This window comes from Scyliorhinus torazame, chromosome 6, assembly GCF_047496885.1.
Source record: "Scyliorhinus torazame isolate Kashiwa2021f chromosome 6, sScyTor2.1, whole genome shotgun sequence".
NCBI lineage: Eukaryota > Metazoa > Chordata > Chondrichthyes > Carcharhiniformes > Scyliorhinidae > Scyliorhinus > Scyliorhinus torazame.
Window position 1 is genome coordinate 250,800,167 of NC_092712.1, and position 21,531 is coordinate 250,821,697.

Here is a 21,531-nt window from a genome sequence, read left to right on the forward strand (position 1 = left end):
GAATTTCTTCTTTCAGAGGATCATAAGCCTTGGAATTCTCTTCTACCAATAGCAGTGGAGGCTGGATGGAGGCTTAAATGTATCCAAGGCTGAGTTAGACAGATTTCTGATCAACAGGGAGGTTGACGATTATTGGGTTAATGCCAGAATCTGATCAGCCATCAGCTTATCGAACAATAGAACAGACTCAATGGGCCGAATGGCTACTCTTGCTCCTATTTCTTATAAGATCATAAGACAATAAGAAGTAGGAGCAGAAGTAGGCCATTCAACCCACCATGTCCATTCAGCCATTCAATGAGATTATGGCTGATCTGAAATAATCCTCAACTCCACTTTCCCGCCTTATCCCCATAACCCTTCATTCCCTTACTGATTAAAAATCAGTCCATCTCAGCCTTGAACATACTTAATGACCCAGAATCTACAGCTCTCTATGGTAAATGATTCCACAGATTCACTACCCTCTGGGAGAAGAAATTTGATAAATGGGTGACCCCTTGCTCTTTGATTATGTCCTCTGGTCCTGGACTCACCCAAAAGAGGAAACAACCTCTCAGCAACTACCCTGTCAAGCCCGCTGAGAACATCTCAATAAGTTTGCTTCTCATTCTTCTAAACTCCTATGAGTACAGCCCAATCTACTTTACCTCTCCTCATATACCCTCCATACCCAGGATCAACTTTGTGACCCTTCCCTGGACTGCCTCTAACACCAGTATATCTGTCCTTAGATAAGGGGACCAAAACTGTTCACAGTATTCCAGGTGTGGTCTACCTTGTATAGTTTTAGTAGGATTGCCCTATTGTTATACTCTATTCCCTTTGAAATAAAGGCCAACATGCCACTCACCATCCCAATTACCTGCTGAATTTGTGATTCATGCACGAGGACCCCAAATCCCTCTATGCTGCAGTTTTCTGCAGTCTTTCTCCATTTAAATAATAATCAGCTCATTTATTCTTCCTACCAAAGTGCTTAACTTCACATTTTCCTACATTATATTCCATTTGCCAAGTTTTTGCCCACTCACGTAACCTGTCTCTATACCTCTGTAGACTCTTTGTGGCATCCTCACCACTTGCCCTCCAACCTATTTTTGTATAATCTGTAAACTTGACAATAGTGCATTCACTTCCCTTGTCCAAGTCACTAGTATATATTGGAAATAATTGTGGCCCCAGCACGGATCCCTGTGGCACTCCACTAGTTACAGGCTGCCGTCCTGAAAATGCCCCTCTTATCCCAACACTGTCTTTTATCAGTTAGCCAATCCTCTATCTGTGGTAGGCCGTATCTCAAACAACGACAAATCAGACTACAGGAGGGAGATAAATCACTTGGTTGCATGGTGTACCGAACAAAACCTCTCTCTAAATGTCGGAAAGACCAAGGGACTGGTCAACGACTTCAGGAAGCGTAGCACGACACACACTCCCGTCTGCATCAATGACTTTGAAGTGGAGATGGTCGATAGCTTTAAGTTCCTGGGGGTCACCATCACCAACAGTCTGCCCTGGTCCACTCACATTGATGCAACAGTCAAGAAAGCCCAACAACGTCTCTACTTCCTATGGAAACTAAAGAAATTTGGCATGTCTACATCGACTCTCACAAACTTCTACAGATGTGTGACAGAGAGCACCCTATCCGGCTGCATCACAGCCTGGTATGGCAACTGCTCGGTCCAAGATCGCAAGAAACTGCAGTGTGGTGAACTCAGCCCAGCTCATCACACAAGCTTGCCCCCCCACATTGATTCTGTTTACACCTCCCAGTGCCTCAGGAAGGCAGACAGCATTATCAGAGACCCCTCCCACCCAGGCATTACCTTTTCCATCAGGCAGAAGGTACAGAAGTCTGAAGACCCGCACATCCAGACATAGGAACAGTTTCTACCCCACAGCTACAAGACTCCTCAACGACTCCCCCTCGGACTGATCGGTTCCCTGTAAGAACAATATTCACGACGCCTTATGCTGCTCTTGCTCAAATATTTGCTTTGTTTGGCCCCTTGTTCCGCACTGTAACCAATTACTGTTTGTCGATGTACCATTTGTCAATGTTCTGTGTTGATTATTCTTTTTGTTTACTATGTACGTACTGTGTACATTCCCTCGGCCGCAGAAAGATAATTTTCACTGTACTTCGGTATATGTGACAATAAATCAAATCAATCAATCAATCAATCAATCAATCCACGTTAATATACATTCCTAACATGATGGGCTCTCATCATATTAAGTAGCCTTTTGTGGTACCTTCTCGAATGCTTATTGTCTTATGCTGATTTAATCTTATGATCTCCATAATCTTAACGAGCAGTAGCCTCAGTAATGACTGCCACTCATGCTTTAAATCAGGGCCGCTCCCAAATTTGTCTCTTCTCCCTCCCATGCCCACCGTCACTAATTGGGCTTCAAACACATCTCTTGCCCAATTGAGCAGTGCGGAAGTGGCTGCTGGGAGGTAAGTCTGTCCTTTAAAAGCACTTGTCTTTGCAGGGGCAGGCCAGTCGATTTCAGCGGGAGTGGAGCTGGCTGGTTAGTCAATTTCAGCAGGAGCTGAGAATTTTTTTTTTTTAAATTAGTGTTTTAGGCGGGAACAGGAAGTCGACACGCGGACGTCTGGGAAGACCCTCACCAATAAATTCTGGTGGAGAGGAAACCCGAGACACTACACGTGTAGTGTCTCCCACCCGCCCTCCTCCTCTAACCTAATAATAAAATTCATTGGTCTGAGGTAAGTACCATATTTTATTATATTATTATTATTTTTTATAAAAAATTTAATTTAGCTGTTAGCCAGATCTTGGTAGAAAGTTAGAGGAATGGCAGGGAAGGGAGTGCAATGTTCCTCCTGCAGGATCTTTGAGGTGAGGGATGCAGTTAGTGTCCCTGCTGATTTTACCTGCAGGAAGTGCTGCCATCTCCAGCTCCTCCAAAACCGAGTTAGGGAACTGGAGCTGGAGTTGGAAGAACTTCGGATCATTCGGGAGGCAGAAGGGGTCATAGATAGCAGCTTCAGGGAATAGTTACACCAAAGATTGGAGATAGGTGGGTAACGGTAAGAGGGACTGGGAAAATGCAGTCAGTGCAGGGATCCCCTGCGGTCGTTCCCCTGAGAAACAAGTATACCGCTTTGGATACTTGTGGGGGGGGACTTACCAGGGGTAAGCCATGGGGTACGGGCCTCTGGCACGGAGTCTGTCCCTGTTGCTCAGAAGGGAAGGGGGGAGAAGAGCAGAGCATTAGTAATTGGGGACTCTATAGTCAGGGGCACAGATAGGAGATTTTGTGGGAGCGTGAGAGACTCACGTTTGGTATGTTGCCTCCCAGGTGCAAGGGTACGTGATGTCTCGGATCGTGTTTTCCGGGTCCTTAGTAGGGAGGGGGAGCAGCCCCAAGTCGTGGTCCACATTGGCACTAACGACATAGGTAGGAAAGGGGACAAGGATGTCAGGCAGGCTTTCAGGGAGCTAGGATGGAAGCTCAGAACTAGAACAAACAGAGTTGTTATCTCTGGGTTGTTGCCCGTGCCACGTGATAGTGAGATGAGGAATAGGGAGAGAGAGCATTTAAACACGTGGCTACAGGGATGGTGCAGGCGGGAGGGATTCAGATTTCTGGATAACTGGGGCTCTTTCTGGGGAAGGTGGGACCTCTACAGACAGGATGGTCTACATCTGAACCTGAGGGGCACAAATATCCTGGGGGGGAGATTTGTTAGTGCTCTTTGGAGGGGTTTAAACTAATGCAGCAGGGGCATGGGAACATGGATTGTAGTTTTAGGGTAAGGGAGAATGAGAGTATAGAGGTCAGGAGCACAGATTTGACGTCGCAGGAGGGGGCCAGTGTTCAGGTAGGTGGTTTGAAGTGTGTCTACTTCAATGCCAGGAGTATACGAAATAAGGTAGGGGAACTGGCAGCATGGGTTGGTACCTGGGACTTCGATGTTGTGGCCATTTCGGAGACATGGATAGAGCAGGGACAGGAATGGATGTTGCAGGTTCCGGGGTTTAGGTGTTTTAGTAAGCTCAGAGAAGGAGGCAAAAGAGGGGGAGGTGTGGCGCTGCTAGTCAAGAGCAGTATTACGGTGGCAGAGAGGATGCTAGATGGGGACTCTTCTTCCGAGGTAGTATGGGCTGAAGTTAGAAACAGGAAAGGAGAGGTCACCCTGTTGGGAGTTTTCTATAGGCCTCCAAATAGTTCTAGGGATGTAGAGGAAAGGGTGGCGAAGATGATTTTGGATAAGAGCGAAAGTAACAGGGTAGTTATTATGGGAGACTTTAACTTTCCAAATATTGACTGGAAAAGATATAGTTCGAGTACAATAGATGGGTCGTTTTTTGTACAGTGTGTGCAGGAGGGTTTCCTGAAACAATATATTGACAGGCCAACAAGAGGCGAGGCCACGTTGGATTTGGTTTTGGGTAATGAACCAGGCCAGGTGTTGGATTTGGAGGTAGGAGAGCACTTTGGGGACAGTGACCATAATTCGGTGACGTTTACGTTAATGATGGAAAGGGATAAGTATACACCGCAGGGCAAGAGTTATAGCTGGGGGAAGGGCAATTATGATGCCATTGGACGTGACTTGGGGGGGATAAGGTGGAGAAGTAGGCTGCAAGTGTTGGGCACACTGGATAAGTGGGGCTTGTTCAAGGATCAGCTACTGCGTGTTCTTGATAAGTATGTACCGGTCAGGCAGGGAGGAAGGCGTCGAGCGAGGGAACCGTGGTTTACCAAGGAAGTGGAATCTCTTGTTAAGAGGAAGAAGGAGGCCTATGTGAAGATGAGGTGTGAAGTTTCAGTTGGGGCGATGGATAGTTACAAGGTAGCGAGGAAGGATCTAAAGAGAGAGCTAAGACGAGCAAGGAGGGGACATGAGAAGTATTTGGCAGGAAGGATCAAGGAAAACCCAAAAGCTTTCTATAGGTATGTCAGGAATAAGCGAATGACTAGGGAAAGAGTAGGACCAGTCAAGGGCAGGGATGGGAAATTGTGTGTGGAGTCTGAAGAGATAGGCGAGATACTAAATGAATATTTTTCGTCAGTATTCACTCAGGAAAAAGATAATGTTGTGGAGGAGAATGCTGAGCCCCAGGCTAATAGAATAGATGGCATTGGGGTACATAGGGAAGAGGTGTTGGCAATTCTGGACAGGCTGAAAATAGATAAGTCCCCGGGACCTGATGGGATTTATCCTAGGATTCTCTGGAGGCCAGGGAAGAGATTGCTGGACCTTTGGCTTTGATTTTTATGTCATCATTGGCTACAGGAATAGTGCCAGAGGACTGGAGGACAGCAAATGTGGTCCCTTTGTTCAAAAAGGGGATCAGAGACAACCCCGGCAACTATAGACCGGTGAGCCTCACGTCTGTAGTGGGTAAAGTCTTGGAGGGGATTATAAGAGACAAGATTTATAGTCATCTAGATAGGAATAATATGATCAGGGATAGTCAGCATGGCTTTGTGAAGGGTAGGTCATGCCTCACAAACCTCATTGAGTTCTTTGAGAAGGTGACTGAACAGGTAGATGAGGGTAGAGCAGTTGATGTGGTGTATATGGATTTCAGCAAAGTGTTTGATAAGGTTCCCCACGGTAGGCTATTGCAGAAAATACGGAGGCTGGGGATTGAGGGTGATTTAGAGATGTATATCAGAAATTGGCTAGCTGAAAGAAGACAGAGGGTGGTGGTTGATGGGAAATGTTCAGAATGGAGTACAGTCACAAGTGGAGTACCACAAGGATCTGTTCTGGGGCCGTTGCTGTTTGTCATTTTTATCAATGACCTAGAGGAAGGCGCAGAAGGGTGGGTGAGTAAATTTGCAGACGATACTAAAGTCGGTGATGTTGTCGATAGTGTGGAAGGATGTAGCAGGTTACAGAGGGATATAGATAAGCTGCAGAGCTGGGCTGAGAGGTGGCAAATGGAGTTTAATGTAGAGAAGTGTGAGGTGATTCACTTTGAAAGGAATATCAGGAATGCGGAATATTTGGCTAATGGTAAAGTTCTTGAAAGTGTGGATGAGCAGAGGGATCTAGGTGTCCATGTACATAGATCCCTGAAAGTTGACACCCAGTTTGATAGGGTTGTGAAGAAGGCCTATGGAGTGTTGGCCTTTATTGGTAGAGGGATTGAGTTCCGGAGTCGGGAGGTCATGTTGCAGCTGTACAGAACTCTGGTACGGCCGCATTTGGAGTATTGCGTACAGTTCTGGTCACCGCATTATAGGAAGGACGTGGAGGCTTTGGAGCGGGTGCAGAGGAGATTTACCAGGATGTTGCCTGGTATGGAGGGAAAATCTTATGAGGAAAGGCTGATGGACTTGAGGTTGTTTTCGTTGGAGAGAAGAAGGTTAAGAAGAGACTTAATAGAGGCATACAAAATGATCAGGGGGTTGGATAGGGTGGACAGTGAGAGCCTTCTCCCGCGGATGGAAATGGCTGGCACGAGGGGACATAACCTTAAACTGAGGGGTAATAGATATAGGACAGAGGTCAGAGGTAGGTTCTTTACGCAAAGAGTAGTGAGGCCGTGGAATGCCCTACCTGCTACAGTAGTGAACTCGCCAACATTGAGGGCATTTAAAAGTTTATTGGATAAACATATGGATGATAATGGCATAGTGTAGGTTAGATGGCTTTTGTTTCGGTGCAACATCGTGGGCCGAAGGGCCTGTACTGCGCTGTATTGTTCTATGTTCTATGAAGCATTTGCATCCTGAAATTTAATTGAATAGGCTTTTGTTGTCAGAGTGATGTCAGAACTTGGAAGTCTTCACAATGCTGAGTTCCCGACTCGGCATTTGAAATTCTGCTCCATGTTTTGTGTAGTTACATGTTTTGTTCCATGATTACTTTATGTAATGGTTTTAATTTCAGTACCAGCCAGTTTTTTTTCCCAATTAAGGGGTAATTTAGCATGGCCAATCCACCTACCCTGCACATCTTTTTGGGCTGTGGGGGGTGAGACCCACACAGACACGGGGAGAATGTGCAAACTCCACATGGACAGTGACCCAAGGCCGGAATTGAAACCGGGTCCCTGACACTGTGAGGCTGCAGTGCTAACCACTGTGCCATCGTGCCGTCCTGTCGTGTTTTTAAAAAAGTTTTGGTTGCCTACAGCTCAGCTTTTCAGTATTAATGTGGCAATAGGCAAACAGAAAAAGGCTTTGTTGTATTCTGTTCAAAATGCTATACCCAAAGCTGTTTTGAGTTGCTTTTTGAAGCTATTAGTCAGTTTTTCAAAAATTATTTTACGGGACTTAAGCGTTGCTGGCTACGCCAGCATTTGTTGCTCATCCCTCGTTGTCAAGATGGTGGGAAGCTGCCTTCTTGAACTTCTGCAGTCCATGTGATGTAGGGATGTCATAGTGCTGTTAGGAAGGGATTTTAGTCTTCTATGTTAGCATTCCTACGTTCATGTTAGTTAACTGAAAATTCTTGCTCGGAGGCAATAAAACTTGATGATACCACTGACTAGAAAAAACTGAAAAATATTTGAATATGCTTGAACTCTTGGAATTTCTCATCATGTGAATGTTACAGATAATTACTTACCCCAGGTTAACAGGGTGAGCCTCTCCCCCAGGAGGTACAAGATCATCACCAACAGAAGACTCACTGAGAAAAATAACACCAGGCCTAGTCGATTAAATAGGCCCAACAGGGGATAGACCCAGGCTCCAGCTGCATAGTAAATCCAGAGAACCCTAAATTAAAGAGAATACATTCCATTTTACTGAATTAAAAAATCAGAAATCTGGAATTAGTTGGAATTTCTGTGCAATGGGGGATTCAGAATAGAATACGCCGTGTAGAATTGTGTTTGGAATAGGAATTTATCTATGCAGATCTGACACTTTATTTAATGAAAACATGAGTGTGTAAGGCTTCTTTAGTAAAGTTATGTAATAACAATCTTAATTTAAGTTTGATAGAGAGATGTATACATCTACTTAGAGTTATACGAGATACTAGATGTATTAGAAAAGGTTCATCTGACCATTATTTCAAGTTAAACATCTGCATGACTAGGCCAACATCGGTATTTCAAGTTAAACATCTGCAGGACTTGGCCAACATCGGTACAAACTGATTAAACAAATAATTAATGACAGGATGTAGAATGCTGAATATCTAGAATGGTCTCATACTTAGGGTAGTGGAGGCAAAAAATGCCTGGAGTCATTTGGAAGGGAGTTTGATGCTATAATGGGTTGGGGGTCTTTATGCACTTGTTTGAAAGATGAATTAATTGGGTCAAAGAATCTCCTTCATCTATATTTATAATATATAAAAATGACAGTTCGGAAATGATCAACTGGTCAATCAAATCTGTCCCACATTCATGATGGCTGGAGTATCATGACTAGATACTTCCCAATTTGAAATTTAAAATAATTTTTGTTTCAATATATGTTTCTTTCTATAACCAATGCCCCAGCCATCAACAGCAAATATCATGAAGTTAAATGCATAAAACCCCTTATTTTCCATTCACTGTAACACAAAATTTAGGATTTTCTAAATATGACTTCCTGATATTCAATTCCAGAATGAATGGCTTTAAGCAGAACATTTACCAGAACCGGGCGGCACAGTGGTTAGCACTGCTGCCTCACAGCGCCAGGGACACAGGTTCAATTCCAGCCTTGGGTAACTGTCTGTGTGGAGTTTGCATGTTTTCCCTGTGGCTGCGTGGGTTTCCTCCGGGTGTTCCGGTTTCCTCCCACAGTCCAAAGATGTATAGGTTAGGTAGATTGGCCATGATAAATTGCCCCTTAATGACCAAAGATGGGCATGTTAGGTGGATTTATGGGGTTCGGGTGGATAGCGTGGGGCATGCGTAGGGTGCTCTTTCAGAGGGTTGGTGCAGACTCGATGGGCCGAATGTCCTCCTTCTGCACTGTCAGATTTCTATAACATATAAAATCCAAAGCTGAGGCAAAAAAAAAACACCTAGCCTTATTCAACATAGCTGAAAAGAAACCATTGTGTTCAGACTGAGGATGTTGCTCATGTTAAGGGAAAAAGTTAAATATGAGCCAGGATTTTAGTGATGGGTCACATTTGGAATTGAACATGGATTCTTTTTCCATTCATTCATGTTCATGTATCTGTGTACAATCCTTACCATAGTAGATAGGAAATGGAGACAATTGCTAGGATGAGAAGCCCAATTCTTCTTTTCGGATATTGGTGTGGTGTATTGAAGAGCTCCAACAAGATCAGCGGCAACACTAAAGTGTGCTGCAATAAGAAAGAAAAACTTGTCATTCCATGATCTCAAGATGTGCCAAAGCGCATTACGGCCAATAGAGTATGTTTGAAGTGGAATTGCTGCTATAATGTAGGAAACATGGCTCAGTTTGTGCTCAGCAAGAATTCACGGACAATGTGATAATGAACAAGATAATTTATTTTCATGATGTTGGTTGAGGGATAGATGTTAGGCAGACCACCAACCATGGTCTTCTTCAACTAGTGACATGAGATCATTCATATTGCAAATTGTATGATCAGTAAGTCCCACAAAGAGGTTCTGAGTTTTGTATGGTTGGACATTAACTGTTTATTGATAACACATATTGATATACATATATACAGGGTATAGCCCTAGTTATGAGCTAACAGCATGCTTGCTTCTACACAGGTCTCTGTCCAGTCCACAACTCTTTCTGGTATCAGGTTAGTATAATCTCACACAGTAGGCAGTACAGTTTCCAATTCCCGCAGTAATATTTATACCACAATTCACATCAACCAGAGGGTAGACAGCATCTTAGTTTAATATCTCATCAGAAAACAACACCTTCAACAGTATAGCCCTCTCTCAAAACTGCAAAGGAGCAATAGCCTAAATCCTGCTCAAATCTGACATGTTATTCAAGTTCTCTTTGAAAATGCAACATAATAAATGGTCAGGAACATGAATTGAATCAAAATATAGAAATCATGGATATGTTGCATAATATGTTGCAATTCAGACAGATTCTTGTGAATCTGCACCCTTCCAAGCCATTCACTCTTCTAAATCAATCCTGTTCCAAACCAAATCATTATTATGAACCAAATAATTCTTCCACACCAAAAACTGTACCAATCCAAATCACTGTACCAAACCAAATCATTGAACCAAACCAAAAAACTGGATCAAACCAAATCAATGTACCAATCCAAATCACTTTACAAATCAAAATCACTGTACCAATCCAAATCACTTTACAAATCCAAATCAATGTACCAATCCAAATCACATTACAAATCCAAATCACTGTACCAATCCAAATCACTGTACAAATCCAAATCACTGAACCAAACCAAAAACTGTACAAATCCAAAAAACTGCACCAAACCAAATTGCTATACCAAACCAAATCACTGTAACAAACCAAATCACTGTACCAAACCAAATCATTGAACTAAACCATAAAACTGGATCAAACCAAATCAATGTACCAATCCAAATCACTTTACAAATCCAAATCACTGTACCAATCCAAATCACTTTACAAATCCAAATCAATGTACCAATCCAAATCACATTACAAATCCAAATCACTGTACCAATCCAAATCACTGTACAAATCCAAATCACTGAACCAAACCAAAAACTGTACAAATCCAAAAAACTGCACCAAACCAAATTGCTGCACCAAACCAAATCACTGTACCAAACCAAATCACTGAACCAAACCAAATCACTTAAACAAACCAAATCACTGTACCAAACCAAATCACAGAACCAAACCAAAAACTGTACAATACCAAAAAACTGTACCAAACCAAATCATTGTACCAAATCAAATCACTGTACCAAACCAAAAAACTGTACCAAACCAAATCACTGAACCAAACCAAAAACTGTACAAAACCAAAAAACTGTACCAAACCAAATCGCTGTACCAAACCAAATCACTGTGCCAACCCAAATCACTGAACCAAAGCAAATCACTGTGCCAAACCAAAAAACTGTACCAAACCAAATCACTGAACCAAACCAAAAACTGTACCAAACCAAATCACTGTACCAAACTAAATCACTGTCCCAAACCAAATCACTGTACCAAACCAAATCACTGTCCCAAACCAAATCACTGAACCAAACCAAATCACTGGACCAAACCAAATCACTGTACCAAACCAAATCACTGAACCAAACCAAAAACTATACCAAACCAAATCACTGTGCCAAACCAAATCACTGTACCAAACCAAAAACTGTACCAAACCAAAAGACTACCAAAGCAAAAAACTGCACCAAACCAAATCATTGTACCAAATCACTGAACCAAACCAAAATCTGTATCAAACCAAATCACTGTACCAAACCAAATCACTGAACCAAACTAAATCACTGTACCAACCCAAATCACTGAACCAAACCAAATCGCTGTACCAAACCAAATCACTGTACCAAACCAAATCACTGTACCAAACTAAATCACTGTATCAACCCAAATCACTGAACCAAATCAAAACCTGTACCAAACCAAAACACTGTACCAAGCCAAATCATTGTACCAATCCAAATCACTGAACCAAACCAAAATCTGAACCAAACCGAATCACAGAACCAAACCAAAAACTGTACCAAACTAATCACTGTACCAAACTAATCACTGTACCAAACCAAGTCATTAATCCAAATAAATAATTCTTCCAAATCAAATACATGTTACAAACCAATCACTGTTCCAAACCATTCACTGTTCAGGTTGTTTACATTATTCATTAACGACTTGGATAATGGCACAGAAAGACATACATCCAAATTTGCTGAGATAAAGTTGGGTGGCACTGGAGACAGCATAAAATTACTGTTACGGATGCCTGGTCAGCTCTCAATAGTAGCGAAGAGGCTGGACCAGATGCCATCACTTTCTAAGATTAATTTTTTAAATTTTAAATTTTTTTTATTTTGAATTAAGGGGCAATTTCACGTGGCCAATTCACCTACCCTGTACATCTTTTGGGATGTTGGGGTGAGACCCACACAACACAGGGAGAATATGCAAACTCCACACGGACAGTGACCATGGGTCGATACTGAACCCAGGTTCTCAGTGCTGTGAGGCAGCAGTGCTAATCACTGTGCTACTGTGCTGCCTACTTTTTAAAGTTTTAATGCGGTGCAGAAAGATCGATTAGTTCCAGGAGTGATAATATGAGAAATAAGTCTTGGTTATTTTATAAACAATCTTTATTAAAACAAAAGAAAACAACATTTAAACTTTTACTTCAGCTCCAACACTAACAGGTTACATGTAGTTTCTTAACATTAATGCGCTTGTTCCCATTAGGCAACACTGGAACACAGCAATCAGCTTTTGTGCCACTTTCACAGGCAGTCAAAGGCAATACTTGCATTTATGAAGCAACGTTCCTTCTGGTAGGTACACCCAGTCTGAAACCTTTTCAAAAAGCCTGCCTTGGTGGGAACTTTCATGGCCTCTCTGGTCAGTTTTCCATAGCCTTCGTCTGTAGCTGTTCAAAAAAGGATTTCTTTCTCTCTATAAGCTCCACCCACCCTCTCAAACAAAAGTTATCACCTGAGGTGACCAGACTTGAATCCCTTATCATTAATGTTGCTGATTGCCCACTCCCGTTTATACAAAAGAACAGAGCTATGCCATTTTTATGCAACTAAGCTTCCCTTGATGAACACATAGATCATCAGACTCTGTGATGGGATAATGGCTGGTCATACAGGATTGTCCCGAAAGACAATGGATCTTGAGTGGATCACCTTTGCTGAACAGGGGCATCCTATATATTCCCACTAATGAGGTGAAGTCTGAATGGGACAAGGTAACTCAGGCCATGGGCATATCCCTCTGGCTATGCTGCTAGCAGTCTTTTAACTCCAAAATTCCCAACAACATCCTGGACCCCATTTCTGGACCCAAGTTCGAATATCTCCCTATCATGACATTACAAAGGGGTATTGTTAGACTAGATGAATGAGCAAAACTGTGGCAGATGAAGTTCAACATAAGCAAGTATGACATTCTCCATTTTGGATGAAAAAAGGATAGATCAGAGTACTTATGAGGTGTATGAAGCTAAATTCAGTGGATGTCCAAAGAGACCTGGTAATTCATATGCATAGATCTTTAACATTCCATGAACAAGTGCAGAAAGTAATCAAGAAGGCCAATGAAATGCTGGCCTTCATATCAAGAGGATTGGGGTATAAGCATGCAGAAGTGATGCTGCAGCTTTGCAAAACCCTTGTTAGATCCCACTTGGATTATTGTGAGCAGATCTGGGCACCACACTTAGGTAGGATATTTTGGACTTAGATGGTGTACAAAGTAGGTTTACAGGAACGATACCTGGACTTCAGGGGTTAGTTATGAGACGTTACACAAATTAGGTCTGTTTTTACAAGGTTAATGGGTGATCTGATCGAAGTCATCAAGATATTAAAAGGAAAAGACAGCTTTGATAAAAATAAACAGTTTACAGTCGTTGGAGATTCCAGAGCTAGGGGGAAAAGTACATAAATTAGCACCAGACCATTCAGGAAAGATGTTGGGAAGCACTTATAAACACAAAGGGTGGAAGAGGTTTGGAATTCTCTTCCGCAACCAGCATATTGATTCTAGATCAGTTGTTAATTTTAAGTCGGAGATACGCAATTTTTTGTTAGAAGAAGGTATTAAGGGATATGGGCCAAAGGCAAGTATCTGGAGGTAAGCCACAGAGCAGCCATGATCACATTGAATGGCACAGCAGGCTCGGCGGGCTGAATGGCATACCACTTATCCTATGATCAAAGAAACAACTACTAATCTAAGCTAATCACTACTCCAAGGCAGTCACTGTTCCATCCCAACCACTGTTCTGAACCATTCACTGTTTCAAACCAATCATTGTTTCAAACCAATGACTGTTCCATACAATAACAATTCCAACCCAATCACTGTCCCAAACCAATCACTGTTCAGAACCAGTCACTGTTGTCCAAACCAATTACTGTTCAGGACAAATCACTGTTCAGGGCCAATCATTGTTCCAGACCAATCACTGTTCCAAGACAATCAATGTCATGAACCAATCACTGCTCCAAACCCATCACTGTATTAAACCAATCACTGCTCCAGACCAATTACTGTTCCAAACCGATGTACCAAACCAATCACTGCTCCAAACCAATCACTGTTCCAAACCAATCACTGTTCCAAACCAATCACTGTTCCAGACCAGTCACTGCTCCAGCCCAATCACTGTTCCAGATTAATCACTGTTCCAGACCAATCACTAAATCAGACCAATCACTAATCCAAAAGAATCACTGGTCCATACCAATCAATGTTCCAAACCAATCACTGTTCTCGAACAATCACTATTTCAAAACAATCACTGTTCCAAACTAACAACTGTTCCAAATCAATCAATTTTCCAAAGCAGTTACTGTTCCAAACCAAATAATGTTCCAAACGAATCAATATTCCAAATCAATCAGTATTCCAAACCAATTACTGTTGTGAACAATTCAATGTTCCAAATCAATGACAGTTCCAGACCAATCACTGTTCCAAACCAATCACTGTTCCAAACCAATCACTGTTCCTGACCAAACACTGTACCAAACCAACCATCGTTCCAGACCAATCACTGTTCCAGACCAATCACTGTTCCAAACCAATCACTGTTCTAAATCAATCACTGATTCAAATAATCACTGTTGCAAACCAATCACTGTTCCAGACCAATGATGTTCCAAACTAATCACTGTTCCAAACCAATCACTGTCCCAAACCAATCAAGATTCCAGACCTATCACCATTCCAGGACAATCACTGTTTCAGACCAATCACTGTTCCAGACCAATCACAGTTCCAAACCAATCACTGTTCCAAACAAATCACTGTTCCAAATCAATCACTGTTCCAGACCAATCACTGTTCCAAAACAATCACTGTTCCAAACTAATCACTGTTCCAAATCAATCAAGTTTCCAAACCAGTTCCTGTTGCAAAGCAAACAATGTTCCAAACCAATCACTGTTCCAAACCAATCACTGTTCCTGACCAATCACTGTACCAAACCAACCATCGTTCCAGACCAATCACTGTTCCAGACCAATCACTGTTCCAAACCAATCACTGTTCCAAATCAATCACTGATTCAAATAATCACTGTTGCAAACCAATCACTGTTCCAGACCAATGATGTTCCAAACTAATCACCGTTCCAAACCAATCACTGTCCCAAACCAATCAAGATTCCAGACCTATCACCATTCCAGGACAATCACTGTTTCAGACCAATCACTGTTCCAGACCAATCACAGTTCCAAACCAATCACTGTTCCAAACAAATCACTGTTCCAAATCAATCACTGTTCCAGACCAATCACTGTTCCAAAACAATCACTGTTCCAAACTAATCACTGTTCCAAATCAATCAAGTTTCCAAACCAGTTCCTGTTGCAAAGCAAACAATGTTCCAAACCAATCACTGTTCCAAACCAATCAATGCTCCAAACCAATCACTGTTCCAAACCAATCAGTGTTTCTAACCAATCAATATTCCAAATCAATCAGTGTTCCAAACCAATCACTGTTCTGAACAATTCAATGTTCCAAATCAATGACAGTTCCAGCCCAATCACTGTACCAAAGCAATCACTGTTCCAGACCAATCACTGTTCCAGGCCAATACTATTGGAAAACAATCACTGTTCCAAACCAATCACTGTTCCTGACCAATCACTGTTCCTGACCAATCACTGTTCCTGACCAATCACTGTTCCTGACGAATCACTGTTCCAAACCAATCACTGTTCCAACCCAATCACAGTTCCAGGCCAATCACTGTTCCAAACTATTCACTGTTCCAGACCAATCACCGTTCCAAACCAATCACCATTCCAGGACAATCACTGTTTCAGACCAATCACTGTTCCAAACAAATCACTGTTCCAAACTAATCACTGTTCCAGTCGAATCACGGTTTCAAAACAATCACTATTCCAAACTAATCACTGTTCCAAATCAATCTATTTTCCAAACCAGTTACTGTAGTGAACCAAACAATGTTCCAAACAAATCAATGTTCCAAACCAATCAATGTTCCAAACCAATCACTGTTCCGAACAATTCAATGTTCCAAATCAATGACAGTTCTAGACAAATCACTGAATCAAACCAATCACTGTTCCAGACCAATCACTGTTCCTGACCAATCACTGTTCCTGACAATTCACTGTTCCAGACCAATCACTGTTCCAGACGAATCACTGTTCCAAACCAATCACTGTTCCAAATCAATCACTGATTCAAATAATCACTGTTGCAAACCAATCACTGTTCCAGACCAATGATGTTCCAAACTAATCACTGTTCCAAACCAATCACTGTCCCAAACCAATCAAGATTCCAGACCTATCACCATTCCAGGACAATCACTGTTTCAGACCAATCACTGTTCCAGACCAATCACAGTTCCAAACCAATCACTGTTCCAAATAAATCACTGTTCCAAATCAATCACCGTTCCAGACCAATCACTGTTCCAGACCAATCACTGTTCCAAAACAATCACTGTTCCAAACTAATCACTGTTCCAAATCAATCAAGTTTCCAAACCAGTTCCTGTTGCAAAGCAAACAATGTTCCAAACCAATCACTGTTCCAAACCAATCACTGTTCCTGACCAATCACTGTACCAAACCAACCATCATTCCAGACCAATCACTGTTCCAGACCAATCACTGTTCCAAACCAATCACTGTTCCAAATCAATCACTGATTCAAATAATCACTGTTGCAAACCAATCACTGTTCCAGACCAATGATGTTCCAAACTAATCACTGTTCCAAACCAATCACTGTCCCAAACCAATCAAGATTCCAGACCTATCACCATTCCAGGACAATCACTGTTTCAGACCAATCACTGTTCCAGACAAATCACTGTTCCAAACCAATCACTGTTCCAAACAAATCACTGTTCCAAATCAATCACTGTTCCAGACCAATCACTGTTCCAAAACAATCACTGTTCCAAACTAATCACTGTTCCAAATCAATCAAGTTTCCAAACCAGTTCCTGTTGCAAAGCAAACAATGTTCCAAACCAATCACTGTTCCAAACCAATCAATGCTCCAAACCAATCACTGTTCCAAACCAATCAGTGTTTCTAACCAATCAATATTCCAAATCAATCAGTGTTCCAAACCAATCACTGTTCTGAACAATTCAATGTTCCAAATCAATGACAGTTCCAGCCCAATCACTGTACCAAACCAATTACTGTTCCAGACCAATCACTGTTCCAGGCCAATACTATTGGAAACCAATCACTGTTCCAAACCAATCACTGTTCCTGACCAATCACTGTTCCTGACCAATCACTGTTCCTGACCAATCACTGTTCCTGACCAATCACTGTTCCAAACCAATCACTGTTCCAACCCAATCACAGTTCCAGGCCAATCACTGTTCCAAATTATTCACTGTTCCAGACCAATCACCGTGCCAAACCAATCACCATTCCAGGACAATCACTGTTTCAGACCAATCACTGTTCCAAACAAATCACTGTTCCAAACTAATCACTGTTCCAGACGAATCACGGTTTCAAAACAATCACTATTCCAAACTAATCACTGTTCCAAATCAATCTATTTTCCAAACCAGTTACTGTCGTGAACCAAACAATGTTCCAAACAAATCAATGTTCCAAACCAATCAATGTTCCAAACCAATCACTGTTCCGAACAATTCAATGTTCCAAATCAATGACAGTTCTAGACAAATCACTGAACCAAACCAATCACTGTTCCAGACCAATCACTGTTCCTGACCAATCACTGTTCCTGACAATTCACTGTTCCAGACCAATCACTGTTCCAGACCAATCACTGTTCCAAACCAATCACTGATTCAGATAATCACTGTTCCAAACCAACCACTGTTCCAGACCAATCACTGTTCCAAACTAATTACTGTTCCAGACGAATCACTGTTCCAAACCAATCACTGTCCCAAACCAATCACCATTCCAGACCAATCACCATTCCAGGACAATCACTGTGTCAGACCAATCACTGTCCCAGACGAATCACGGTTTCAAAACAATCACTGTTCCAAACTAATCACTGTTCCAAATCAATCAATTTTCCAAACCAGTTACTGTAGAAAAGCAAACAATGTTCCAAACAAATCAATGTTCCAAACCAATCAATGTTCCAAACCAATCAATGTTCCGAACAATTCAATGTTCCAAATCAATGACAGTTCTTGACCAATCACTGTACCAAACCAATCACTGTTCGAGACCAATCACTGTTCCAGGCCAATCACGGTTGGAAACTAATCACTGTTCCAAACCAATCACTGTTCCAGACCAATCACTGTTCCTGACCAATCACTGTTCCAGACCAATCACTGTTCCAAACCAATCACAGTTGCAGACCAGTCACAGTTGCAGACCAATCACTGTAACAAACCAACCACCGTTCCTGACCAATCACTGCTCCAGACCAATCACAATTCCAAACCAATCACTGTTCCAAATCAATCACTGATTCAGATAATCTCTGTTCCAAACCAATCACTGTACCAGACCAATCACTGTTCCAAACTAATTAGTGTTCCAGACCAATCACTGTTCCAAACCAATCACTGTCCCAAACCAATCACCATTCCAGACCAATCACCATTCCAGGACAATCACTGTTTAAGATCGATCACTGTTCCAGACCAATCACTGTTCCAAAAAAATTACTGTTCCAAACGAATCAATATTCCAAATCAAACAGCGTTCCAAACCAATCACTGTTCTGAACAATTCAATGTTCCAAATCAATGGCAGTTCCAGACCAATCACTGTACCAAACCAATCACTGTTCCAGATCAATCACTGTCCAAAACCAATACTCTTGGAAACCAATCACTGTTCCAAACCAATCACTGTTCCTGACCAATCACTGTTCCAAACCAATCACTGTTCCAACCCAATCACAGTTCCAAGCCAATCACTGTGAAAAACCAATCACTGTACCAAACCAATCACTGTTCCAGATCAATCACTGTCCAAAACCAATACTCTTGGAAACCAATCACTGTTCCAAACCAATCACTGTTCCTGACCAATCACTGTTCCAAACCAATCACTGTTCCAACCCAATCACAGTTCCAAGCCAATCACTGTTCCAAACTAATCACTGTTCCAAATCAATCGATTTTCCAAACCATTTACAGTAGCGAACCAAACAATGTTCCAAACAAATCAATGTTCCAAACCAATAAATGTTCAAAACCAATCACTGTTCCGAACAATTCAATGTTCCAAATCAATGACAGTTCTAGACCAATCACTGTACCAAACCAATCACTGTTCGAGACCAATCACTGTTCCAGGCCAATCACTGTTCGAGACCAATCACTGTTCCAGGCCAATCACGGTTGGAAACTAATCACTGTTCCAAACCAATCACTGTTCCAGACCAATCACTGTTCCTGACCAATCACTGTTCCAGACCAATCACTGTTCCAGACCAATCACTGTTCCAAACCAATCACTGTTCCAAACCAATCACTGTTCCAGACCAATCACTGTTCCAAACCAATCACTGTTCCAGGCCAATCACTGTTCCAAACCAATCACTGTTCCAAACTAATCACTGTTCCAAACTAATCACTGTTCCAGACGAATCACGGTTTCAAAACAATCACTGTTCCAAACTAATCGCTGTTCCAAATCAATCTATTTTCCAAACCAGTTACTGTAGCGAACAAAACAATGTTCCAAACCAATCAATGTTCCAAACCAATCACTGTTCCGAACAATTCAATGTTCCAAATCAATGACAGTTCAAGACCAATCACTGTACCAAACCAATCACTATTCGAGATCAATCACTGTTCCAGGCCAATCACGGTTGGAAACTAATCACTGTTCCAAACCAATCACTATTCCAGACCAATCACTGTTCCAAATCAGTCACTGTTCCAAACCAATCAATGTTCCAAATCAATCACTGTTCCAAACCAATCACTGTTCCAAACCAATCATTGTTCCAAATCAATCACTGTTCCAAACTAATCACTGTTCCAAATCAATCACTGTTCCAAATCAATCACTGTTCCAAACCAATCACTGTACCAAACCAATCACTGTTCCAGACCAATCACTGTTCCAAACCGATCACTGTTCCAAAACAAATCAATGATCCAAACCAATCACTGTTCCAAACCAATCACTGTTCCAGACCAATCACTGTACCAAACCAATCACTGTTCGAGACCAATCACTGTTCCAGGCCAATCACGGTTGGAAACTAATCACTGTTCCAAACCAATCACTGTTCCAGACCAATCACTGTTCCTGACCAATCACTGTTCCAGACCAATCACTGTTCCAAACCAATCACAGTTGCAGACCAGTCACAGTTGCAGACCAATCACTGTAACAAACCAACCACCGTTCCTGACCAATCACTGCTCCAGACCAATCACAATTCCAAACCAATCACTGTTCCAAATCAATCACTGATTCAGATAATCTCTGTTCCAAACCAATCACTGTACCAGACCAATCACTGTTCCAAACTAATTAGTGTTCCAGACCAATCACTGTTCCAAACCAATCACTGTCCCAAACCAATCACCATTCCAGACCAATCACCATTCCAGGACAATCACTGTTTAAGATCGATCACTGTTCCAGACCAATCACTGTTCCAAAAAAATTACTGTTCCAAACGAATCAATATTCCAAATCAAACAGCGTTCCAAACCAATCACTGTTCTGAACAATTCAATGTTCCAAATCAATGGCAGTTCCAGACCAATCACTGTACCAAACCAATCACTGTTCCAGATCAATCACTGTCCAAAACCAATACTCTTGGAAACCAATCACTGTTCCAAACCAATCACTGTTCCTGACCAATCACTGTTCCAAACCAATCACTGTTCCAACCCAATCACAGTTCCAAGCCAATCACTGTGAAAAACCAATCACTGTACCAAACCAATCACTGTTCCAGATCAATCACTGTCCAAAACCAATACTCTTGGAAACCAATCACTGTTCCAAACCAATCACTGTTCCTGACCAATCACTGTTCCAAACCAATCACTGTTCCAACCCAATCACAGTTCCAAGCCAATCACTGTTCCAAACTAATCACTGTTCCAAATCAATCGATTTTCCAAACCATTTACAGTAGCGAACCAAACAATGTTCCAAACAAATCAATGTTCCAAACCAATAAATGTTCAAAACCAATCACTGTTCCGAACAATTCAATGTTCCAAATCAATGACAGTTCTAGACCAATCACTGTACCAAACCAATCACTGTACCAAATCAATCACTGTTCCAGACAAATCACTGTTCCAAACCAATCACTGTTCCAAACCAATCACTGTTCCAAACCAATCAATGTTCCAAACCAATCACTGTTCCAAACCAATCACTGTACGAAACCAATCACTGTTCCAGACCAATCACTGTTCGAGACCAATCACTGTTCCAGGCCAATCACTGTTCGAGA

The 21,531-nt window shown here is 41.9% G+C and overlaps 1 protein-coding gene across 2 annotated transcripts in view; it reads right to left on the bottom strand.

Moving 5' to 3' along the window:
• Positions 1–21,531, bottom strand: part of LOC140425372 (androgen-dependent TFPI-regulating protein-like) — a 257,276-nt gene that overhangs the window by 16,237 nt on the left and 219,508 nt on the right. For both annotated transcript variants that reach the window (XM_072509570.1, XM_072509569.1), the window contains 2 exons: positions 9,147–9,262; positions 7,571–7,722 (listed from right to left, as the gene is read on the bottom strand). In XM_072509570.1, coding sequence (XP_072365671.1) covers positions 7,571–7,722; positions 9,147–9,262 — 268 coding nt within the window. The remainder of the gene's footprint in view (positions 1–7,570; positions 7,723–9,146; positions 9,263–21,531) is intronic.